The sequence below is a fragment of the Ostrea edulis genome, chromosome 7 (genome assembly GCF_947568905.1).
Source record: "Ostrea edulis chromosome 7, xbOstEdul1.1, whole genome shotgun sequence".
In the NCBI taxonomy this organism is placed as follows: domain Eukaryota; kingdom Metazoa; phylum Mollusca; class Bivalvia; order Ostreida; family Ostreidae; genus Ostrea; species Ostrea edulis.
Genome location: NC_079170.1, coordinates 38,013,040 through 38,040,162, shown reverse-complemented (window position 1 = coordinate 38,040,162; position 27,123 = coordinate 38,013,040). Strand labels below are relative to the sequence as shown.

Genomic DNA, 27,123 nt, shown 5'->3' with positions numbered 1-27,123 from the left:
GTGAGATGGTATGTTTTTGGGGAGAGAACATGATATACTGAGTGTGTATATATAGAGAGAATGATGTAAGGAGAGTGATGTGAAGAATTTTAACAATGTACACACACAGACACACTCAGTGTATCACATTCACAATATACCCATACAATCAGTGCATCACTCTCAAAATTTACAGACACATTTTGTGCATCCCTCTCACAATACACACACATTGTAGCAAAGTAGCACAAATAGTTTTGATATGATTTAATTTGGTAGACATTAACATGTATAGCAATTATCATCAGTTCCAAAATTTAAGGAGTTTATTGTTTTAGTCGTTGAATTTGTTTGACTCCTGACTGACACACCGTCTTTGACGATAGCAGAAAGGTTCAACACATCTGTAGCCTCCCTGTTAGTGTGCAGAATCAGCAATGTGGTTCAGCGGCTGAACATATTTACCAAATGAATGTTCTTGGTTTCTCGAGGGATTTCCATAATCACAATTGATATCTTAGCGTTTTCGGATCTTTGGAGTGGCATTCTTCTAGTTGCTGAATCCCGTTAAAATGGAACTATTGGCACTTTTGGCAGACATAATCTTTGCTGTTGCTACAGTATGAAAGTGAATTTGAAATGAATAGTCAAATTAATGCATATTAACCACTACCCCTATAATTGAAAATTAAGTGTAAAATCATTCAAGACAAGTACAAATAATATTTAAAGTAAAGTAATTTTAACATAATCACGAGTTAATTCATATGCTCATGAATTGAAATTATATTTCCGATAAATGTATAATTAAATAAAGCACGCGTTTTCGTGGATTTTGTATGATAACCTCAGAGGTCGGGAAATGTTGCTTTGAAATAAAAAAGTCGAGGCGTTAAGTTTTTATATTCAATGAACATTTTGAGACAGAGGAAGTTATCCTTCATGTTCCCATGTAAACAAGTACATGTACTTTATTCCTATTTTACGACGACTCAGAAATATACAACTACGAATTAGATCACTTCTTCACGTCATGGCAATTTCCGAAACCGACTTGATTCTGACGAAAAAGATGAGATGGTAGAGTATACTAAATCTATTTTGAAAAAAAAAATAATTGAGTGTTTGTGATGTTGGCAGATTTTATCAACTGCTTTCCATACAAGGTCTAAGAAAAATATGCATACGTGGAGTACGTGGAAAAGGGTTAACTTGTTTGTGGGGTAGATGTTAAGTCACAGTTATTGTGAGGACTTCTATGAATACCTGTAATATATATATAGACTATGTTTATATATAACTTAAATTTATCCAATGACATTAAGTGTATAACGTTATGTAAGTTTCTGCACTCTCCATATACTGTTCCTGTATGTATTATATCTTTATATCTACTGTACTGCCTGTGTATATATATATATATCAGGCCCGTACCCAGACTTTTTCAATGGGGGGTGCATAAATTTACGGCGAGCGGTTTGGGGCCGCTTAAGGCCCCCAAGCGGGTCCAGGGCGAAGCCCGGTGGGGGATCCTGGGGGGCGAAGCCCCCCGGAAGCAGAAGCGAAATAGAGTAAAATCAGGGTAAAAATGCTCTATCCTGGATGCAATTTTTGCTTTTTATTTACTTATTTAATACTCATAAATATGAAAGGGGAAACATACTAAAATTGGTCATCGCATAGGCAATATGTATTGAATTTATTTCGTGATATTCCTTACTGTGAAAGTAAAAGCTAAGGATTTTAGAAAATATTTGACTTTAATAGTGCTTGATGATTTACACAGCCGACTTTAATAGTGCTTAATGGTTTTCACAGGGGGTGAGTTTGCACCCCCGCACCCCCCCCCCCCCGCCCCCTCGGTACGGGCCTGTATATGTATGTGTATGTGAATTCAATGAGCCATATGGCTCACGGAAATAAAGAAACTGAAACTGCTTAATGTCAGATATACAGGTATCGAACCCTCCACAAACACAACTCTGTGCTTGAGTAGATATCTGTATACATGTAGGTATGCTGAATCACCACTTCTGGCAAAGATAAACGGATATTCGCCGCTCATATTCACAGCTCCAATAAACACAGATCGCCTTTAAAACATAAATTTCTAACCCCCCATCTGTTTTGAGAAGAATTCTCCGCTCCTGTCTTGAGACCATGAACTATGTAATGATTTTATTCAAGTACATGTAAATGACAACTCTTTATTTATCTATTTATTTATTCATTTGATTTTTTTTTTCAATTCTAAGGTGGGTTTTTTTATCTATAGATTTATTTTGCAGATTGACGTAGGGTACTAAATACGTCCTCAGTTTAATTTACACATTATGGTTTTGTGTACTTTATATCCTTGAATTGAACGCATTTAAAAATCATCAAACCGTTTCAGACTTTAAGAAAATTAGAATTTCAAAATTTAGGTTTTTTATACAAAAGTCTACAAATATATCTTATCAACAGTTGAAAGAATACAACAATAAAACGATATTCGGTATAAACATGTACTGTATACACACGCACAAATATACATACAAAAATATCTAGGGCAAACCATAAATCTCGATTTCAAGAGTGCTGTTGGCGCTAGAGTCATTATTGACATGTATGAATTCGTACGATCAGTCTATGCTACTTATTGATGGAGAATATTCTTATTCGGTACTGACATCTTTTCTACATATGTATTCATAATGATCACAAGAACTCTAGGTTTTTGGATAGCGTATACATTGTGCTGTAAAATAATAACATTGATCGATATACATAAAATTTGGGTATTTTGAAACTGAATAGGATCGTTAGCGTTGTAAAAAAAAAACGACTATGAAATCAACAAATGAGCAAAACATGTAATTGATGAATTATCGTCACGATTATTTAGAACAGAATAGTCTACACACCGATTCTTGCATGTTGATTTGATATCTATATATATACTCCAAAACGAAAGTACGTCGGGGATTTCCACAGATGCGAGACAACTCTATATCTATATTTAGATCACCGTGAATATTTGAGTAAAATGCAAATCAAGATCTATAACTATTTTTTAAATTCAGAATAAAGGGTATTAGGATTCTTATTTGTTTCCCAAATATAAAACGACTGTTATTCACACAAATAATGCACTGACCTACATATTTTAGCAAATAGTCAAATAAGACTTGAAAAGTAATTTCCCTTTATAAAATATATACATTTTTGATGTCGACTTTGGCATCAAAAAGGATAAAGTCGACACTATATAAGAGGATAAAGTCGACACGACCCTCCAAATTTCTTAATTATATCTGCTATCATATTTTGTGTAAAAGATATGTCTTTATTTACGCTAATAAACATCAATCAAATCATTTCTCATACTATTTTAACTTGTATTTACTGGAAAATGCCTAAAATGTATCGTGTCGACATTAGTGTGGTGAAAATCGAGTGTCGACTTTACGTTGGATTTTCGAGTATATATATATATATATATATATCAGCTTTTTCATCGTCAACTTCCTATATTTAAGTAGTAATATTCCGTTATTACCTGCATATGGTGTTTATATCTCTCAACTGATTCGATACGCAAGAGCTTGTTCTGCGTATAGTCAGTTTTTAAATCGAGGCAAGCTACTGACAAACAAGTTGATGGTACAGGTGTTTCAACAGTCTCGATTGAAGCCAGCATTTCGCAAATTCTATGGTCGTTATAACGATCTAGTTCGTCAATACAACCTATCATTGGGTCAAATGCTGTCTGACGTGTTTCACATCGATTGTTAGGCCGTTCTTGGCACACTGATTTTAACTACGTATAACTCCGTTTACCTGATCGGGATATGGGGCTCACAGCGGGTGTGACCGGTCGACAGGGGATGCTTACTCTACATAGGCACCTGATCCCACCCCTGGTGTGTCCAAGGGCCCATGGTTACTCGACTCTCTTTTTTGTATTCCTTGAAGGAGTTATGGGATTGATCACTGTTTGGTATCATTTTCTTTCTTACATTGTCATACGTTTAGTTGCATATCATTAATTACAATTTGACAACACTGTATAGTGATCAAATATACTTTCCAGGTAATCGGCCATTTTTGATTGAGTTGTATTCCAACGATCTATTCGAATGTACGGATGTGTCGTACGGATTTAGAACCCTCTAATGAATCCCTGCTCCTTATATAACTGGATGATACAGAGACAGAATGAGCTATAGGCAAAACGTGATATTGTAAAGTAAAAAACGAACATGCCTTATTAGGAATGAGAAATATTTTTGAAACGACAGGAAAAAATCACATTATGAAGCAATAATCGACATACCATGTGCAAATGAACAACGTACGTCAGACTAAAGTGTACTATTTAGTATTGTATTCAATGTTTCTTTTTTTACTATATATATTCCTCTTACATGACATCGAATCAGTCTTGTCATATTCATATCTCCTTATGTGAATATGAAGCAATCTATTTGCGTGTAATTTGATTATATTTTTCTTGTATACCCTGATGTTACAACACAAATAGACAACCATGGTGAACATTGCTGTTTGAAAATCCTTCTACCAGTGCCTCATGAAGAAAGATGTACTGGTCCTAGAATGATACAAACAACATGAATTAAGATATGGCTACTTCAGATCTTTCTAAATCTGAAAATTAAAGCTAGGCAAAAATACTTGTCATACAAAGGAAAGCGTCAATACTGGAAAATGTATGTTGGCATGGATCTTTCTGAGTACAGTAAAAGAAGAGTTATCAGAATTTCATTGTGACTTATCGGTCAAATATAATTTAAGAAGTTTTCCTTCAACCCGAAGTTTCTACACCTCAATTGCGGTTTAGGTTTTTACTAGTTTATCTTTGATCCCAATAAAGTATTAAAGCTGACACGAATTAATAAATATAGTATAATTCTATATGTCCGCCATATTTCTTTGCTAACCCGCCATATTACAGAGTTGGATATTATATTGTTATATGTATCAGGGTTCGCATGGTATATAAGGGGACGAGTTTTGCTACGCTTCACTTCACATCAGTTTCTGCGATTTACCTGTGCGAGTAGCTTCAACAGGTAACACGTACATCTCCGATACTAATTTATAGGACACCAAGAAGAAATGAAATCACGTTTTGAAACACCATACAGTGCTCAAAATTACAATAAACATATCGTACAGTAGTAAATCATTCTAAAAGCTTTGGATAAATAAATATAGAATGCCTTTTCTTTACGTGAATGTGCGTACATTTGCAATAAATACGTTAAAACTATACAAAAACGCGGAGAAATATTTCAACTATTATCTAGATCAATTGATGAAATGGAATAAGCAAAGGGTATAAAATCTATACCATTCACACTTACTTCAAGCAAAATTCAAATACATAAATGCTACTATACGTATAAAGAAGACATGGTCATGTATGCTCGCCATGAAAAAGCATCGAATGCGGATGACTATTTACCTGGGTCGACTCGTAATATCTGTAAAGGACCGAAGATGTACGTGTACATTTGTCGAAAATACTCAAAGTAGTAGTAAAACTCCCTTTATTAGCATAATCCATGAAACAAAACGGTACACTCCATTTGTATTCCAACAGTAAACAAGATTGTCCATTGTACAGACTGCGACACACTTAGCCCGTGCCGATCAGCTATCTTCAATCGGGTACCTGTAAAGTGCGAAACGAAATCGAAACGAAACGAAACGAAATCTACCGAAACGAAACGAAATCTACCGAAACGAAACGAAACCCACCGAAACGAAACGAAACCTACCGAAACGAAACGAAACAGATTGTATAACCGAACTCTTTTAATTATAATAATTAAAAATGGTATCTTAGGCCCCTGTGAAAGTTACCACATATAAATAAAATTCGCCTCCCCTTTGATGTAGGCTTTCGGCTTGACTGTTAAAAGGTTTTAAAAGTTGGAAAGGGGGGAGTAAGCACAAAGTACATATTCGTAGTTGATTAAATGCCATGTACAATTAGTTTCGGATCCATACATTTCAGAACCGAGGGTTACAGTCTCAGACATCTGGGGAAACACACTATACGAGGGGTGGGGTCGCCGACGTTGGATCCGCCTTTGGGCATAGATACATTGTTTGAAGAAGCTGGTGTCTGAGAAAATTGAAAGCAGGAAAAGCTCTTAAGGAGGTATGCTACACCAGAGAAATTTGATGTAGATGAAAAGTGGAGGATATGTACAACAATATTTTGAAGTTGAAAATTTTCAAATTTACTTTATTTTGTCAAAAAGGACAGTTTTAGTAGAAGGTAATCTGAAAAAAATTTAAAACCCCTGCTGGACTCGAACCTGCGACCTACAGTTCAGCAGTCGGTATTCAAACCTACTGAGCTACTCGGCTAGGTATTTAAAGAGACACTACAGCTCATTTTCCACATTTTAATAAAGTGTTTTTTAAAACATGTATTGATAAAATGATAAAATTCATATCGATACTGACAATTTTGAACAATTGGGATGCATCAATTTACTCTCAACTGCGCTTTGAAGATCGTTCGGAATTCAAAGGTTTCTTCATTCTGACTCGGACTTTTGAATGCTTATTTACATCACGTGGTTTTGAGTGACAGCAAAGGTGTTGTGTAGGAAATTATTTAAATTCCCCTTCAAGGAGGTCCACACTCACCTTTCAAGTATAAGAGTATTCCCTGCTCCTTAAAATAAGTAATTATATCAATCATTATTTCAACAGAAACCCTTCCATGTTCCCATTGACCGATGTTTTTACAACTAACACGTGTCGTGTTCAGATAAAAATAGCACTTACTTTTACTTTTAAAAGTAGTGTCTTCGCAGCTAATCTCAATGGCAGATTTGGGGGGGGGGGGGGGGGGGGTGCAGGATCTCCCCTCCCTTTTTACGCCACAGATTTTGAATGAAAATCCAAATTTTGCACCAGAATGGCCGATTACTGTGGCTAATCTTTGACTCTCACACCCCCTTCGGAAATCCTAGATCCGCCACTGAGTTACATGGGTTTCTCCGAACTCTTTGTTTTCCAACGGTCAAACTGATACCATGGTAAATTTTATTTCACGTATGAGTTTTATTTCATTCTATTTTTACCTGTTTTCTCACAGAATCTGTCAACATTCTAGATCTATCAACTACACTTTCTCTCACTGGACGACATGCTACACTGTTTACTGTCTATGCGCATGCGTCTGAAGACTGAAAGGAGGAGACTCGACATTTTTTGTATAGGCCATCAAAAAGTATTAATTTTTACGTTAAAACGATAATTTTTAACTTTAGATAAGTGTTATTTTCGCAAAGTTCATACTTTCAACAATGCAACAAAAATTGAGAAAGCGCTAGGAAAATTGTCATTTCATGATTTTTGCGCAAAATGAGCTGTAGTGTCTCTTTAAATAGAAAAGGAAAAGACAAATATTGCTGATATCGATTTTTTCATCCATGTTTTTAAAGGAAGTCAGCCATTATGACGATGTAGAGTACTACCTTAACCTCTTATTCTATCTCTAACTGCTGAGGTGCGAGTACTTTCAATAATGGAAAAACTCTATACATTTGGGATGTTACTAAGACGGGGAATTGAAAACGGGACGGAAAACGGATTTTTTTAATGCAATAATATTAGGAGGAGGTCGTCATTTTGTAAACTGAAAAGGCTTATGAACAAGGGGATTTTAAGCAGAAATCACAAAGAGAACGGGAGGACATATGCAGAATCCACCGTTTGATATACTACATACAAATACACAATATCCACATGTATACATATATTTGTCTTTAGAGCAAAAAATACTGAAACATGTATTTATGCCCAAAATCGGATTCAACGCCGACGACCCCATCCCTCGTTTAGTGTGTTTCCCCAGACCTCTGACCTGTGAGACTGTAACCTTCCGTTCTGAAATTTATGGATCCGAAGCTAATTGCACATGGTATTTATGTACTTTGTGCTTACCCCCCCCCCCCTTTCCAACTCTTAAAACTTTGTATCAGTCAAGCCGAAAGCCTACATCAAAGGGGAGTCGAATTTTATTTATATGTGTAAACTTTAACAGGAGCCTAAGATACCATTTTCAATCATTATAATTAAAAGAGTTCGATCATACAATCTGTTTCGTTTCGGTAGGTTTCATTTCGTTTCGGTGGGTTTCGTTTAGTTTCGGTAGATTTCGTTTCGTTTCGTTTCGATTTCGTTTCGCACTTTACAGGTACCCATCTTCAATCAGGGGAAGTATCAGAATAGAATATTTAACCTGTATTGTGCATGAATCCTTATACCGTATGATTTGCTTGTCAGAGTATTACAGATTAATAAATCAGGAAATCTTTTAGGTACATAAATTGTTTGTGCATAGATAATTTGCATATACAACAGAGCACGAGTGTATGGGATGAGAGAGAGAGAGAGAGAGAGAGAGAGAGAGAGAGAGAGAGAAGAGAGAGAGAGAGAGAGAAATTCAAACGATGATCTTGTAATAATCTCACTATTATTAAGACAAATGATATCGTTAGTTCAATACATGTATAAGAGAACAGTAACTCAATATTGCTCTCATTAATTGATATTACAGATTTATTTGATTCATTTAAAGCACGCAATAATTAAAAATTAAACATGTCTTTAAATAATGTTATTTTCAATTACTTCATTTTATGCTAATTCGGCGCTTAATAGATCTTATATATCTATGCCATTTTGCTTTATCATGCTAATTGTAGTAATGCAGAATGTAATAACTGAGTTTATCATATGCGTATAGTTATCAAGCACATATATTTTTTTTATTGAGAAACTCAACAGGATTGGGCAAAGGCATAGCCTATATATGTAGGCCCTCTCCCAAATACAAAGGTCAAGTACAAAGGTACATAGAATCAAGGGGAGGGGACAAGAGTGCCTGTCTCCCACCTTTGATAACAATATCCGCTTTTTGTTATTTTGTTTGTTTGGTTTGTTTTTATGAGTGTGGCACTCAACAATTTTTCAGTTATCTGGTGGCGCCCAGTTTTGTTTTTTTGTGGAAGAGAGAAACCAGATACAATGTACCCGGGAAGAGACCACCGACCTTCCGAAAGTAAACTGGGAAACTTTCTCACTTACCGGCGCGAGCGGGTTTCGAACCCGCGCCAACAGAAGAGAGAGGCCGTTATTTTGTAATGCAAAAAAAAAATATATTGGGTGACAACCCCTTCCCCCAAACTTGACCCCAGCTTGAAAGTTCTGATATAATAGTAGAAGGCACACACCACCACCAATTAAGAAAATGAAGATATTATGAGGCACTCATAGTAGACGACTCTAACCACCCCATCCCACCCCCAACGATGGAAGAAAATAAAGTGTAGGGGGAAATTATTGAGGCAGTCAAAATAAAAGACTCTTGTAACCCTTCGCCCCCACATTAGGACTTTGAACATCGGATAAAACATCTTGGATTGTTTGGGTTTTATGTTTTATTTTATTGATGAATTCGTTCATCTTTTTAATTATTATTTTGAATGGCAAGATATTTTAAAGAATCCAATTTTCCATTTTTTTCTTCCTGTTGTACCCCCCCCCCCCCCAGACTCATGAAAAATGACGATACATGTCTGGTTATTACATGTACATTTTGCTTTTCAACACATGCATGCATACTAATTGTATGGTGTAGAATCGCATCCTTTACCAAGTTTTACTTAATTTACAGTGTAAGGAATGGTAAACCAAAATCACAAAACAAAATGCATAAAGGCCAAGATAATTTTAAGCGTAGGAACTTCATTCACGAATACATACATGTATTCAGAAAAATCGCATGCATGCATTGCAGGACTATAACATGTGTGTGTTTTAACGTTTCTGTAACATGCCATAATGATTATTTTCGTTTCGGAGATCTGGCGCAATGGATATATTCTGAAAATAGACATACATGTACCGCTGTATGTCGAAATTTCAAATTCAAATGTATTCGATAAGATGTTAGTATTCATGAATCAGTAAAATTCGTGTTGAGGTTGTTTTTTTTTTTTTTTTTATATGATACAGTGTCAATCTACTGTAATGCATTAGTAGGATATGCAAAAGGCAAGAGTATCAACATTTTCTAGTATCGATATCTACCGTATATGATAACGAAAAAACATTATAATTTATATCCGGATTCATATGCCGATTTAGATATCAATAAAAACAAAGCTGCATAGTTTGGGGGAGGGGGTTCAAAAGAGTCCGATGAAATTAAAAGAAGGAACCCCACATTTGCATTCAAACTAGATGTACTTCAAAATGATTTTATTTCGGCTCTGACTGAAAGCATGATTCTGAATTCGGGAATTAATTTTGCATACAAAATAATCAATAGGGGAACACATAAATTCGAGCTCCTTTGGAATTTAATGAAATGCAGATATGCACCTTTCTTTCAACACGAATTGATGTTGTTTCAGGCACGTATACAGGGAATTGGGGTGGGCAGGGAGGCTGGGCTGGTCTGCTCTCCCCACTTTTTTGACAATTTACTTTTTTCCGTTATTCTAACATACAAAGTCAGTATTTTCTACATGCACAGTTCAAACTGATATATATATATATATATATTTTTTTAATTTGTAATGAATTCAATTATAAGCATCAACTCCTGTGAGTTTTTAATATATTGTCAATAATTTTTTTTTAAATAGCTGAAACTTTTTAATGCTTGTAAGCTTACCATTATATCAGTGATACATTTTCTTTCCTTCTGTGAAATGATATTTTGTACATCGAAGTAGGACAGTCTCTCTCTCTCTCTCTCTCGTCGAATCAATGAATATGGACATACTAATACCGTAAATAATTATGTGGTTCCCAAAGAAACAATAAAACTATATTTTCGTTTATACATTTCCTTTTTTATGTCTTTGTGTAATCAACTGTTTATTATGGATTACAAATGTAATACCCGCATTTTTAAACAGATGTATATTTTCGATCATTATATTCTCTTATTTGTATATCCAAGTTTGTATATGATCATCGATAAATTTTGAATTGAGCACGCAATATATCCAACCAGATGCTCAGTGTATATGATTAGATTTCCGATTTCTCTAAACTGCAAAACCTCGACCAGACAAGCATTCTATACAAGAAAAATGTTCGACTCTGACATCTCCCCTGATTGAATACACCCTATTTGGCACGGGTGAAGTGTGTCGCAGTCTGTATAATAGAATGACAACTTGTTGTAAAGTTCTAACGAAATACAAATGGAGTTTATCATTTTGTTTCGTGGATTTGTCAGAATAAAGAGAATCTAATATTTTCGGTAAGTGCACATCTCCAATACTTGTTGAATAGACGTCCGTATTTGATACGAGTTTTTTTTTGTGGCGAATATGCCATGTACATTACATATTATTCATATGGCATGGACCTGTATTTTGCAAGAATTGGTATAAATATATTTTATGCTCTTTGCTTATTCCATTCTATCAGTATGTAATTGGCAAATGATTTCTCCGCATTTATTTCATAAGAAACTGCAAATACTTGCATGCATTTGCAAGTATGCAGGGAAAGCTTTTCTCTCATATCTACGTATGTAAGATACAGATATTCTATGAAAGAAAGGTATGTAAGATATTTCTATCTTTCATATCACGTGACGTTTATCTTACATATCCCGTGACGTCATAATCAATACACAACTAGCTTGCAACTTACCTCGCCTCGATTGACAAACACTAGCGTCTGCAAAGCTCTTGTACAAAAAAATGACAGATTGTAATGTCCCTGATAATGTCCAGGTGTATGTGACCAGACACAAAATTACACATTCCTTGAACAATTACTGCACACTCAACAACAGTCACAAATTCCTCAAACACCTATGTCATCCGGTGCATTATGCCAGTTCACTGAAACCCAGCCCACACGGTCTATTACTTCTTGGCCTACCTCCACATTCACTCTGTCAACGTCTACTGTCCGTGTGTCAAGTGAAGACTCGAGTCCTTGCACGCGTGAAAAACGAACGTCTAGCCATGCCCATATTCACCAACAAAAACCACTTGGAATTCCTCTTCACACAATCGTCATTAAATAACTGTTCAATTAATATCAATATCAATGCTCCTCTAAGAAAAAAAAAGTGCTGTTGTGGATTCATATTTTGATTAGGTATGTCAAAATGTTTCGCGCTGATGACTGTCGAGTTGCGTCACGCATCACCCTGATTATTGATTTATTCAAAGAAGAATAACTCTAATACAATTTACTTATACACTCGTCGGCCGATTTTCTGTCGGCAACGAAGTTGCCAAAATGAAGGTAGTAGAATTCGATTCTGATGTTATTTTTAATGTACAGCAAAAATTAACTAATTGGAAAATTCTCACAATGGCGTCGCTAGGCACAAGGAAAACGGAAAATTCTAGAAATATGAAAGAAGAATACTCTCTTATGAGTTGCCATGAAATATTAAGGTGATTCCACCCTCGGGGTTGCAAAAAAGCGGTAAAACCATCGGCAAAGCCTCGGGTTTCACAGCTTTTTGCAACCCTCGGGTGGAATCACCTTATATTTCATGGCTACTCATAAGAGAGTCTTATATTGTTTTTGCATCCCCCCCCCCACAAATTATCTAAACTTTCGGAATGTTGCATTGGTATACAATAAATATTTTGTAATTTTGAGCAAAGCATAATGTTTTGAAATGTGATTTTATTTGTTTCGCATTCCCTATATATTACTATCGGAGATGTGCACTGGTCGAGTCCACCTAGAAAAATCACTCAGGTGTGACAATCACATTTGGGGTATACACGGGTAGAGTAAATTAGGCTACCTGAGAGAAATATGGCGGATAAGATGAGAAAGATGTACGTATTTATTAATTCATATCAGCTTGAACAAACGTGAGAGAGAAACAATTAGACCTAAAGTACAACATATGCGAGAAGCGGTGTAAATTGAAATGTGAATTGTAAACATTTCCAAAGCTCCTTTGGGAAATATAAATTTAGAAAAAGATAAAACCAAAAATCATCAAAATTTACGATTTTTCCACACTGTATGCACTCATAAATCACGATGAATTAAATACTAGCTATTTTGAAATCATAGACCACTGTTTCCTCAATGAAAATTGAACTCAGAAATTGATATATTTGGTCATTCATACTAAAATTACTTTATTAAACTTTACTCTGATTTTAGATGTAAAAAAGATGCGGACTTCCTCATGGAATTCCCATGAACGCTAATTGCGCTCCTTTACTAATTTACGTGCTTTTTTGTATTATCATTGGGGAGAGTTTATCTTCTCCGTTTTCATTTCGAAGTTTACTGAACAACTGCAAACTGACAACTTAACTTCATGACAAACGGAATTACTTCAGCTTGTTCATCATCATATTCCGGGACAGGAGTACGTAAATAATAAGTTTTTTAATGTGTTTAAAAATCAACTTTTCGAAAATTGTAAGCTCTTTATAACGATGTCATTCGCATCTACAACCTATCATTGGGTTGAATGACCTCGAAAGTGTGTCATACCAGTTGGAGGAATCATGACGGTGTGACCTGTCAGCAAGATATGATCACTCCCCCTAGGCTTCTGGTCAGACCTTTGGTGTTTTCTGCGGTACCTGATTGCATAACTTTCATGTTACAAAATCTGTATTTGTTATAGTTTGTATGAGATTGATTGATTGTTGTTCGTTATGTTAACTTTTTTCTTTTAAACACAAAACGAGGAAAAACACACAAAGACGTGCAATACATGACGGAAAATGACGAATAGATGCGGGTAGTCTAACAAAGCGACCTGATTAATCTGAACTTTGGGAATTGTACTGTTACGATACCCTGGAGCATGTGATGTTGCCAATTCACCCTTAAAAACACACACGCACGCACGCACGCACGCACGCACGCACGCACACACACACACACACACACACACACACACACACACACACACACACACACACACACATATATATATATATATATATATATATATATATATATGGACCTTACGCAAGTTTGCACAGATCCTCCGCGCTGCTGTCTTAAAGAAGCAATGTATCCCTTGACATCGATTGTCTGTTCTGCAGCGCCCTCTTCTAGTAGGTAATCAATTGAGATGAATGTTCCAGTTCTCCCAATTCCAGCGCTACAAGATCAAAGATAATGATATGATAACGTGTTTCCTGGTATTAAACTGTTATATATATATATATATATATATATATATATATATATATAATGAACTACACTGTACGTAAGGCTCTTAGTTCAATGATAGGTAACACCTAATTCGTATACCTGCAATGAACAACTATCGGTCCATCAGATATGGTCAGTCCATTTCTAACCAGGTTACGGAAGTAGACGAGTGACGTTGGATCATCGGGGATGGATTTGTCTGGCCAGGTGGTGAAGTGAAACTGGGTCACTTTCTTCTCCTCTTCCTGCAGTATTATTAGGTACATGTATAGAGTGTAACATTTTAGAATGAATACAAGAACAGGTTAATGTTAGAAAAGGATATGTCTTACATGCCAAAATGGAGATGATTATAGGGTATGCTAACTGTAGCAGTTTTAACAAATGTCAAAGGATGATTATAGTTCAATACACCTTGGTGTGTGGTGTAGAAAACAGAGGAAATAAGCACCTGACAATGAACAACCATATATCTCAGCACGTAGTGGTCGTACACATCCACATTGTCCAGTCTTATGGTGTATTGACCGATGTCCAGATCCGTGTCCGGCCAGTACTTAAGGCACTTCATCTGAAACACGTAGACCTCAATAGAGTGAGAGAGCAAACGGTCACGTGATTGTTAACATGTGATTTAAAGAAAAACAATGCACAGGCATGTTTCAGAAACACTATCCAATTTGAGAGACACATCTTGAGTTTTACCTATTTGAATTCGGAAAAAATGATTTGAATTTATTTCTATAGTGATGAAGTGCATGTATATTGTATTTATTTTCTATGTATTGCTTATGAACAAATATCACCTCATGTAAGTTTTAAAGTATTTATGAATGGCTATTTTGATAAAGTGACTAGCGAAATAACGAAATGTTTTGGAGTCTTCATTAGTAACCAATTTCATATTTTGTTTTGTAATTCAGACGTTTCTAGAAGTGTGTTTTAATATAAACAAACTGTACACGTTGTGGTTAGAACTGCAATGTTTCTCATATTACTCAGGACTGGACTAAAATGATTTAGGATTTCATATGTCAATGGTATTGTGAAAAGATTTATTCTTGTGATTGAATTCATCTCAGCAGTAAACAAATAACGGATGCTATTTGATGAACATAGATGACTGAAAGTAAGATTTTTTTATTGTTAAGAAATGCTTAATTTCTTAATTATGTTATTGACATTTTGCCCATTAACATACTCATCTACCACATTTTTTTCTGGATAATCGTTTATTGTCATTGATTCGGATGTTCTATCATAACCAATATAAGGACGCCAATCACTCAACAATTATTTCCATTCATTCTAGAGCAGTTACCCTATCTCCTTCGTACATGTTGGTCAGCATGACGATCCTTGTGACGTCATTCTGCCAGATCATCGTCCAGAAATCCTCCAACGTCTTGGAATTGAAGGGACCTATGTATGTTTAAAGGTTTAGTGATATATTCTTGATCGAGTTTGATGAAATAACCAAAAAATATGTGATTTAAAAAAAAAACTAGTTCTTGACCATTCAATAGCATTAAAGGAAAAAATTAAATTGTTTGCATCTGCGATTTGTTTTTTCTTTTTTTTTTTTTTTGAAAATGTAATTGTGTTTTCTAAAATAGTGATTCTACCTTGTGCGGCTATGTACTCTCGTTCTTTGTTGAAACCCTGAAAATAAATCATTGGAACTTGACCTCGCTTGACAGATATAATAACTTCCTTCTTTGTTTGATTGTTACGGTATTTAGTGCCTGGGAAATCCATTCAAGGAAATATAACAAGTGGCCTCAAGTGCTGTTGTAGCTCTCGGCCAATCCGAAAGCTAGGAATTATTCTTTCATATTATATAAGAAATGATGTCTAGTGATTTTGTAAGTATCATGGTGGCATACTTACATGTATGTACGATGCATTGACAAAATCATCGTTCTCATTTGCATATGTTCTCATCAATTTCACGCGATTATAGTCATCTGAAAAAGGATAATCAACAGAAAAATATCTCTTTTACAAAACTCATCGACAGCAGAAGATATTTGTTTTAACTTCTGATGTCAAAATTAGGACACATGCGACTTTTATCGTTAAAAGTATGATTTTTCGTGACATTTCACGTGCAATGCACTAAATTCTATGGAACAATCGGGTATCTTACCTGGGACCTTTGTATTGCTAGTTAAGTGATCTAACCACTAAGGTACCCAGTCTGATATAATCTATATCGAGGAAGCGAATAAGAAATATTTTAGAGAAGATCTTAGAAATGTCGTGCATGTCCTTAAATTGCCATAAAGATTAAGTAAGAACTAAGTAGCATACTTTTTTATAAACTAGGAACGTGAGAAGAAATGTCTGTGAGACTTGCGCAAATCTTAACATTAAAATGATGAATACTTAAGAAAAGAATTTCATTTTTTTTTTAAAAAATACATGAGGGCATGAACTGGGACGCTTTACGACAGCATACTATTTAGAGAGCGTTAGATTGCTGACATAAAAAGTCGCAATTCATACCCGGAAGTAATTTTCGAAAATGAAATTTTATTTTTATATTTACATTCAAATGATTTTTTTTCGGAGAAAATGTCAGAAACGCCGCATGTGTCCATAAGTGTGTACTCACATGGATAAATTCCTTTGTATCGATTCCCCATTCTGCTGGAAGCCTTCAGAGCATTGGAGTAGGACTCTAGTAGTCCTGTAGGAAGATCCTATATTCAAACAGAATGATGCAAATACATTAAATTCATTCTGAAGGAAAAATAGTTTATTTCATTCATTTAATAATAAAATCTACATGTACGAAACAATACGGACTTATTGAGTGTTGTACATGTTTTCATGAAAGGAAACGAAGTTTGTGTTTTCCTCATTTTCAGAAATATACTATAAATACTTTAGTGACGTAATGAGTCCTTGATGAATACTTAGAGTACAAGATTCATGACAAAACTGAATACAAACATCGAAGTCTTTCTCCAGTATTCCGTTGCTTCTTTTTTCTGGTAATTCGCTGATGAACTGATCAATGGAGACCCTTTGTGACGTCAGATTACTGTACTCTACGGTGATGATTTCATCCTCAACATCGCCAACCTCGTTCTGGGGAATCTCCTCTAGTTCAGATTCATTTCTTGATTCTACTCGATGGAATTCCACGGAAAAGACATTTTCCTCATTTGTTTCCACTTTTGGTGTCTTCGTTCTTAAATAAACACAAAATGTAGGTAATTTACAAACAGTAGTTTAGAATCATTATTCTATGTATTGTATATTCCTACATATTGTAATTGTACTTAAATCAACAGACCACTAACAAATCCATGTTCTCTCAAGATTTCTCGTCCATTAATCATTTCGCGATGTAAAATACCCCCGTAACATAAGGAATCTACAGAAATGCACATTTTGTTAATAGAATTTACAAATTTGATACATTCTGTAGCCCCTGCTCTTTATACAGCCCGCAGCTTGAAGAAATCATATCAATCAATAATTAAGTTGTTCAAGAAAGGTGAAGATAACTTATCTCATAGAAAATCTCATAAAAATAAAAAGTAGGGCAAAGACGGACCCCTGAAGATACCAGAGGTGGGATCGTGTGTCTAGGAGGAGTAAGTGGAGTTATCCGTAATCAAAATTAAGAACTGTCAAACAATTGGCATGGAACACGTCAAGCAACATTTGACCCAATGACAGGCTGTATTGACAAACTAGATCATTATAACCACTAGATCATTATAATTTGCGAAATACTGACTTGGATATCTATGGATATTTCTATTACTGACCTTGATCGGTGATATGTGAAACGGTTACCTTTTTTTAAAGCGGAAAACCACAACAAAGACCAAAAACACAGCTATCACCACGAGAACAGACAGCACTATGATGGACTGAGTCTGGTCCCCTCTGTTGGACCTGTCCTCTGAAGAAATACGTTACTTTTATGTATGTTCATATTACTCATACAACATATCAATTCTCCAAATAATGTATATGTACAATACTGCATGCTCAGTTTTTTTTTACGAACACGGGAGAATCATGCCAAAACTTCACTACACGCTAACAGAGTGATATCAGGTTGATTACAAGATAATAGAGTATACCTTGTATGTCGTCCATTTCTTTATTAATAGGTGTGTTTCCGTCTGAGATGGTGCTGTGTGTAACCATTTCTGTTTTCGAATCTACAGATTACCTGTTTTTATTAATGGTTTTTAAAATGCTTTATTTCAGTAATTAGTTTATCTTATACTAGTTTATAATACAAGGGTATGGATTCAATAAAAGCCTGGAATAAAAAGTCTTATACGTCATGATTTACAATAGTCAATTTCAAAATTGTTGATAGAATGCATGTTCCAGGTGACCTAATAGAAAAGTTTTTAGCATGGTTCTTTTCATTATTGACGAATACAAATCAGAAATACTTTTTTAAATAGTCACTTTATATAGTTAAGCATATGAACAAAACAAAATCAAGCTCACAAATCATATAAAAGATACAAAATTAAGTAAAGCAAGGATGAAATATCCATAGTTAATTAGTTACTCCGCTTTGAGGCCTATATCTTGATCCTGTAAACGGAGCAACCCGTAGTCAAAATCACCATATAACGGACGGCGTTATATGTGCTGAACACGTAAAGTTAACGAACAGTAATCAATCGCATTACTCCTACTGTTATGGGTCAGAACATACCCTATGACCAGTAGTAATTCAGCACAAATATATTCCAAAAATTTATATAATTTATTTACAATTTTTGAAGAAAAAATATAAGGATACGAAATCATTAACTTACAATATATATATACAATATCGGTGCCCAATGCTGGTTTATTGTCGCAAGGAATTAATACACAACACTGTCACAAATTGGCTGTCAAGTCCACTCAAAGTAATTCCGATATTTAGCTTAATACATGCATCTTCTAATCGAGTGCCAAGTACCACAAGATTTACAGTGTATTTATATTGAAATGAAGTTCGCAGAGTTTTCCTTTTCATGACTCAAATAAATAGAGGGATGGTAAAACAGGTATTACGTCACCTTTTATATTTAACTGACAAGCACCGGGTGTCAATCAAGTACACATGTATTACCCAGTACCCCCTCAAAAAGTTTGAATGACGATAAAACTTAATTCTTCACAATTGAAAACGTGAATGGATATACATGTACACATCTGCGTCAAATCAAAAGACAAAAAGCTAAGAGAAAAAATAGACAAAGCGCACTCATGATAAGGCAACTACAATAACATTATCTTTGCATTTGATATGTTTAATATCAATATCATATTTTTGTCACAATAATCTCCATCTTGTGAATAAAACCTTCACTACACACTAACAGAATGATATCAGAGTAATTTTAAAATATCAGAGGATACCTTGAATGACGTTCATTTCATTAGTAATAGGTGTGTCTTCGTCAAAGGCGATGCTGTGTGTAGCCATTTCTGTTGTCCAATTCCCACACCTACCTGTTTTTTGATCACACGTGGAGTTGAAACATACACCAGTGATAGGACTACAGGATATACACCCCGTTTTACATTTAGCGCAGTTTGGTCCGTAGTGGTTTTCGGGACAAACTAAAAGTATAGTTTCATTACAGTAAGACAGGCAATAATTTGATACTTGTTTTCAATCGAAGAATATTTCCATTGATACATGGTCTTGAAATAGTGGTAACCGGAGTCAGAATCATATCTCTCATAATCAAAATGATTTTGCGGAGATTAGTTTTCCTACCATTATTTAACATAAACTATCGAAATGTGTAGTTATATTTATATTTATGTGACTCAACCTGTTTTTGTCTATGCTTTTTGGTCAAGTTAAAATGTAGTTTACATTTCACGATACTTAGATTGATAAATATTAATAGCATATATAGAATGGATGATCAATTACTGGCAAAGCCTTAGTGAATTATAAATATCCAATCATATTTACTTATGGGATACAACTCAAACAGCCTCATTGGTCCATAATCTGTTCTTATAATTCTAATTGTATTTCCTGTCATTTCTCTGTAACATTCCAAGGCTTTGTTGTTTTGCTTTAAGATCTCTGATCCGGTAAAACTGAAATTCCGACACAGTGTGGACGTGTTGGTTGTTAGGTCACCATCTATAATGTGCACTTCATAATGTCCTGTTATAAGAGAGAATGTTTCAAATGAATGTTAGATAATACATCAGTGAATACAATTCATGAATAACTGAAGATGATATGTAAATATATTCGAAAAATGATATGTGTTTTATAACAAGAATGATTTGTTATAAAAATACCTCAGAGTTGTATGACGAAAATGACATTATGCAATGATTTGAAATAGAACAAAGACCTCTTGACATAAAAATGATCGCTACATCACCTGATCAAGTTAAAGGTCTTGAAATGGGTGTGACCTGTTAACAGGGAATACTTACCCCTCCTGGGTACCTGATGAAAGGTGAATATAACGATTAGTGACCACTCTCATGATTCCTATGAGCAATACAAAATAAAGGGTTGAGCAAACAGGGACCCCTGGATATACCAAAGGTAGGATCAAGTCCATAGGAGGAGTAATCATACCCTGTCGACTGGTCAAACCCGTTAAAAGCTCTATATTTTGATCAGGTAAACGGAGTTATCCATAGTCAGAATCAATGTGCAGAAAACGGTTTTAACAATTAGTATGAAACACGTCACCCAATGATAGGTTGTATAGTCAAGATAGATCGCTATAACCAACTTAGAATTTTCGAAATACTGCCTTTAAAGGAGACTGTTGAAACTCCTGCACCATCAACTTGCTTGTTAGTAGCCTGCCTCGATGCAATAACTGATTGTATTCAGAACAAACTCTTGCGTATCGAATCAGCTGAGTCACATAAACATTATATCCAGGTGATAATAGAATATTGCTACATCAATATACATGTAGGAAGTTGACAATTGAGAAGCTGAATTCATCCCGTGTATCATGAAGTTGGGTTGTTAGTTTGGCGGTAATACATGTGTATATTTTCAAGAACATTTTAAAGTATAGAGCAGAGGTGGGCGACTCTGAGGTAACAGCAAGATAGTTTTTCTTGTCACATAGACGTTTTGGAATAAATACTGCTTCACAATAATATAAACAAATCAGCAAACAAAGGAGCACGTTTCATGAAAGACTTGGTGACCAAACACTAAATAGATATTGTCAATGAGAAACTGCAGCATATTTTTATGTCAACTTCAGAGTACTTGTGCGTGGAATCAGAGTGATGTTTAACAAAGTATTTGTGTCACTGATCACTAGATATGAATAATTCGATTTTCCATTTTCGTTGAAGAAAAAACTGTCTATGATGTAAAAAATGTCCAGTCTTTAATTTATCATGAGGAATGATCGTGTAAAGTGTTGAAAATTCAGACGTTTTGATGTTGTTCATTTGATAAAAGCTTTGTTATTTGAAGTTTACTTAACGTTCTTTAGATTTTTTCATAATCCACATTGACTTTGTACCACTTCTTGCGTATGTAGTGACACCGTACGTTTGAATTTTCTCCTTCACATGTGTTAATATTTCCGTAAGAAGCAGAGATAGGAGCTTGGTAGACCATTTACTACATCTAGCAATGTACCTTTGTTTGTAAGGGTTTTTATGAAGCTTGGAAATCCAGTATAGGTACATATGTATGTAACTCATATTCATTCGACCCATTCGCTGGAATATTAAATGTGACTGAAACGGAGACATGGCTTTGAAGAATTTCAGCATTTGAAAGAGCAGTTGGAGTATAAGTACGATTACCAAAAATGGTATTAATGCCAAGTTCGTTTGAAATACAGTTGTAATAACCATCCATATAAAGACGATATTATGTCATGATGGGACTATTGCTGTTTCCAGTGGTCTGTGATTGCCCTGCTCTAAATTTCATATTCTTTATGGTAGTTATGAGATTGATCACTATTCCTTAAAATCACGGTTTTTTTCATTATAGGATTGATTATTTATTGGTTAACGTCCCTTTAAAAAATCCAATTCACGCACATGAAGACGTCACCATTGCCATTGAAGAGCTACAAAATGTAATCCTATGTTCTGAGCTTATGTTATTTGAGCAGGGAGGGATCTTTAACATCATACACCTACTGTGGCATGATGCCTTGATTGTTTAGGTCTCATCCGAAGGAACGTCCCATTTAATCGCCTTTTATGACAGGCAAGGAACACTGAGAACCTATCTAACCAAGATCCCTATGGGATTACAACATATTGGGACAATTTAGGTTCATTCAATGAATAAAAGGTGAGGATAACGAACAGTGATCAATCACATAGCTCATATAAGCAATACAAAATAGACAGTTGACCAAACATGGACCTCTGGATATATCAGATGGGGATCAGGTATCTAGGAGGAGCAAACATCCCCTATCGACCGGGCACACCCGCCGTGAGCCCTATACATTTGAATCAAACACAACTTGTGCAATTTTGAAGTTGATATGAAAATTATATGTCTAACACTTGATTACTTACGAAGAATTAAAAAGAACGAACGGTGATCAATTTCACATATCTATTATCAACAATAGAGAACAGGATAAACACATAACCCTCGAGATACTAAAGGTGGGATTAAGTGCAAAGGAAGAGGAGGACGGGGTGGAGTAAGCATTCATTTCTGACCGGTCACATCCGCCGTGAATTCCTCTCTTTTGATCAAGTACACTTATAATGACTTATCAAAAAATTACCTCCCCTGACTGATAAAAGTATCCATTTCATCGCATAGTTTTTATCCAGTTTCAGGAACCAGGAGGCCTGGTCATTTTCGTTTGAATGGTAATATGTGTCCATGTCGCCGTCTAAGGCTTTGGAATCCGTATAATTCAGTACCATCATTTGACTCAAACGAGAAAGTCCTAAACAAAGTCGGGGAGATAGTGAAGCATAAATAGACGAATAAAATCGTTCTTTTTCTATTATTGAATTTATGTAATATCCTTCATTATTTGAATAAATGCAGACATGAATTAAAATTTAATGTATTATAATTTTGGAAAAAAGACAATCAAAATTGTAGGAAAGGGAAGTAAATAAAATGAAAATGAATGATGTATACAGAGCATACATTTGATGGAAATTAGGATTCCATCCCTCTGCATTTACCTATTGGTTTAACTTCAAATATTTTCATTGATCCATTTCCTATTTGACGAATAGTTATTTTATTCGCTTTCACGATGACAGAATTAGGATATTCACATGTCATCAATTGTTGAAGTGAACTTAGTTTACTTCCTTCAGGTAGACAGAAGTTCTTCAAGGGTCTTTGATCTTCAGTATTTTCAACATACATTTCATAATCCGCTTTTAGAAATAGAAAAGAAAACTACAGTCTTTCAGTCAATGATTAAGCAATACTAGTGAAATCGAGAGAAAAAATATGAATTGTTATTACCAGTACCAACGCTGACAAAGATCCAACCAATAGTGTAAGTATTGTTCATCTCAACAGACCACAACTGATTAACTCCATCATTGGTCAGAGAAAAGGTCTCCATGTCGCCATCACAACCAAAACTGGGGACAAACGAACTGTTCGTTGATGACTGCTGAATGTGTTTCCACACAAATGAGGATGTACCTAGATAATTATCAACGAATGGAAATTTGAATTGACGATAACAATATATGATGTAAATAATATGGGGTATCTAAGCAAGACGGCAAAAAGCAAGTCCACAAAATTTTAGTTTAGAGATCTGACGACCGTTTCACAAACCAATCGTAGATCGTGAATGTACGATTACGTTTACGATCACTTCCACTCCTACGAGCGTTTCGCGAAGCATGCCGTAGTCATAACACTTACGATTGCGATTTACGTCTGAATTTAGAACTCCTTTCTATGTAGAGGTAGATCTATTTAACTGTATTGCGGAAAGAAATATTCGATCATTATTTCCTCATGATTTCGAATCTATCCTTATCGTCTGCAGTAATCCATGAATACATGTCTATGTTGTCAATGAAAATTAGGGAAATTGTGATGATAGTTTTTTTTTATTTTTTTTAATTTTCAAGAAAGGGCACACATGTATTGGAAATGGTATCCTTCATCAAATGCTCTTTAAACAATGGATATATCATATGGAAATGAATATTGACTGCAAACTAACAACTCATCTTAATGACAAACGGGATGATGCCAGCTTCTCCATCATCAACTTCCCAAATATATCCAGCAAAATGTTTATATTTCTCAAGTGATTCGATTCTCAAGACGTTTTTCTGCGTTGGATCATTCTTTTAAAAACCGAAATAGGCTACCGACAAAGAATTTGATGTTACAGGGGTTTCAACAGTCTCGGTTAAAGTCAGCACTTCACAAATTCTATTGTCGTTAAAATGATCTATCTTGACCATATAACGTATCAATGGGTCAAATTGTGTTTGACGTGTTTCATACCGATTGTAAAACCGTTCTTGGCACACTGATTTTGACTGTGGATTGCTACGTTTGCCTGGTCGGTACATGAGACTCACATCGGATATGACAGGTCGACAGGGGATGCTTAATCCTCCTAGACACCTGAGTTCACCTCTGGTATATTCAAGGGTCTGTGTTTACTCTTTAGTTTTATATTCCTTGTGGGATTTATGAGATTGATCATTGTTGGTTATATTCGCCTTTCAGGCATTCGTTTAATAGCTCTTTGTTGTAAATACGTTATAACACTATTCATATATTTGTATCAATATCAAACAATTCACGGACTCAATTTATTCCTGAAACGACTTGAAATTTATTGTTCCCTTGCGTTTTAATTTTTTTTTTCCGTTTTGGCATGTATACATATATACTTTCAGCTAAACGTGATCATGTATAATACAGATCATTTATTTAAAATTAATATGGATAGGGGCCGATGGTGATTCCTCTTTTTCTAATCTTTCTAGTTTGTATCATAATCAATTATTATAGACTTTCATAAAAATCTACAGAAATGTTCCACTTCCCCTATTACCTAATTATGATCAATTATCAAGTATTATTTAATCATTCAAATGTATATGTATTATGATGTTAGTTGTATTTAGATAGTGATAAAAGGCATACTAATCATGTGATAAATCTCGGATATAGATTAACTGTTACTAACTAGGTTAAGGGCTTCGATAGCATAATACACCATGATTCTGGGGTGAAATTACACCTTGAATTCACAGGTATCATCACACTTGTTACGGTTAAACACCACAATGATACCATCGATATGTTGACTGTAATTGAGCTACCGCAAATCCCCTTAAGGTAATTTCCCATGACGTCAGTGTTCAGAAAATCCTTGAAATATAAAGATACAGATAACAAACAGCGATCAATTTCATAACTCTTATAAAGAATATAAAATAGAGAGTTCGGCAAACGCGAACACTTGGATACGTGTATATCAGAGGTCAGGCCATGTGTCTAGAAAGGTCGACCGGTCACACCCGCCGTGAGTCCTATATTTTGATCTGGTAATCGGAGCAATCCTTACTCACTTCTTTGTGCCAAGAACAGCCTAACAATTGGTATAAAATACTTTAGACTGTATTTTTCCAATGATAAGTTGTATTGGCAAACTAGATCATCATAACGACCACAGAATTTGGGAAATGTTTACTTTAAACGAGATGTTAAAACTGTAACATCAACTTCTTGGTCTGAAGCCGGTCTCCATTTAAAAATTGATTATACGAATCATAAGTTCTTATGTATCGAATCCGTTAAGAAATATAAACACCATATGCATGTGATAATGGAATATTGGTACATAAATATGGGAATTGATGATAGGGAAGCTGATATCATCTCGTTTGTCATAAAGTTGAGATGCTATTTTGCCATTGATATTTATTTTTGGTTAGAATAGTTCCTCAGGGCCCCTTGTTTGTCGTAAGGGGCGATTAAATGGCGAACTGGGGTGGTCTTTGGGTGAGACAAGCAGGTATGGCACTATAAAGATCCCTTCCTGCTCAAAGGCCATAAGCGCCTAGCATAGGAGTAAATTTTACAGACCTTCACCGGCAAAGGTGACATCTCTATATGCGTGAAAGATTCTCTAGAGGGACATTCAATAATATACAATCGATGAATGAAAATGATTATTGTTGATAGATAAAACGTTGTTTATATCTGAATGTCGAGTTAAAGGCAACAAGAAAGAAAACAGAATATTCATGGCACATTAACTTATTAAGTGTTAATATCCATTACAGCTAAATGTACAGAGTCTGGCAAGTGCACCGTGAATTAATGTCCTGCTAAGATGCAAGCATTTCAATCTGTTTTCGTCGTTTTTATTCGTTTTCTTACATTTTTGCAAAAGAAATACCAAGGAATATAGTAATTTTAGCACGGAGTTGACGAAAGAAAGATATAAAACATACGAAGAGCAGCTCCACTATTAGATATACTATCGATTATCTTAATTTGTTAAAAAAAATATATAGAAATATTTTTTATGGAAAACCTAGCGCGAAGCCCTTTTATTTTATCCAATTTAATCATACATTACATGAATGCTATTTCATATTGTTATTTCATATTCAAAAGATAAATGAATTTGCTTGCTTTAAAAAAAATGATCAGATTATAATGCAATTTGTTTTCTTCATTAAAATCAGTTTCCAATCCTTCTCTCCTTATCTGTAATCGTTTGAGCACGATCACTAAAGTATTCATACACGCCTTTGTATTGGACAGTTAATGGATTTATCTATTAAAGACGATTACTTACCTACTAATCCAGAGAAAAACGTTACATAGAAATATATAATCCGTAAATGATAGAGCTTAACAGTCGTCATGATACTCATACACAATGATAAAATGAAATATCATTGAACGGCATCACCATTTCCTCATGGAAGAAG

At 35.0% G+C, this 27,123-nt stretch overlaps 1 protein-coding gene and 1 long non-coding RNA gene across 3 annotated transcripts; both read right to left on the bottom strand.

Moving 5' to 3' along the window:
* Window positions 1-502: 502 nt before the first annotated feature.
* On the bottom strand, window positions 503-3,461 carry LOC130048103 (uncharacterized). The gene is made up of 2 exons (XR_008796931.1): window positions 2,886-3,461; window positions 503-594 (listed from the first exon to the last, which is right to left on the bottom strand). It is a non-coding gene; the product is annotated as an uncharacterized LOC130048103 (long non-coding RNA).
* An 865-nt stretch (window positions 3,462-4,326) lies between these two features.
* LOC125656056 (uncharacterized) lies at window positions 4,327-27,123 on the bottom strand. Of its 2 annotated transcripts, none has more exons than XM_056144263.1 (17): window positions 26,988-27,123; window positions 23,660-23,845; window positions 23,368-23,568; window positions 22,953-23,120; window positions 20,162-20,362; window positions 19,594-19,797; window positions 18,303-18,383; window positions 18,010-18,118; window positions 17,155-17,395; window positions 16,814-16,901; window positions 16,087-16,163; window positions 15,822-15,858; window positions 15,518-15,618; window positions 14,648-14,767; window positions 14,296-14,441; window positions 14,003-14,143; window positions 4,327-4,573 (listed from the first exon to the last, which is right to left on the bottom strand). In XM_056144263.1, the coding sequence occupies exons 1-17, from the start codon at window positions 27,064-27,066 to the stop codon at window positions 4,540-4,542; spliced, it is 2,214 nt and encodes a 737-aa protein (XP_056000238.1). In that variant the 5' UTR covers window positions 27,067-27,123; the 3' UTR covers window positions 4,327-4,539. The 2 variants fall into 2 exon arrangements, with proteins under 2 accessions (XP_056000238.1, XP_048742595.2); XM_048886638.2 differs by having other exon boundaries at window positions 14,008-14,143.

Bases quoted from the DNA above. Each gene is read 5' to 3' on its own strand.
- LOC125656056 (XM_048886638.2), bottom strand. From the start codon at position 27,066: ATGAGTATCATGACGACTGTTAAGCTCTATCATTTACGGATTATATAT. The intron at 20,363-22,952 runs GTAATTTTTTGA...CTCTTATAACAG, and splicing joins ACTTTTATCAGTCAGGGGAG to GACATTATGAAGTGCACATT. The intron at 4,574-14,007 runs GTAAGGTCCATA...GTATCATTCTAG, and splicing joins GAGGATCTGTGCAAACTTGC to GACCAGTACATCTTTCTTCA.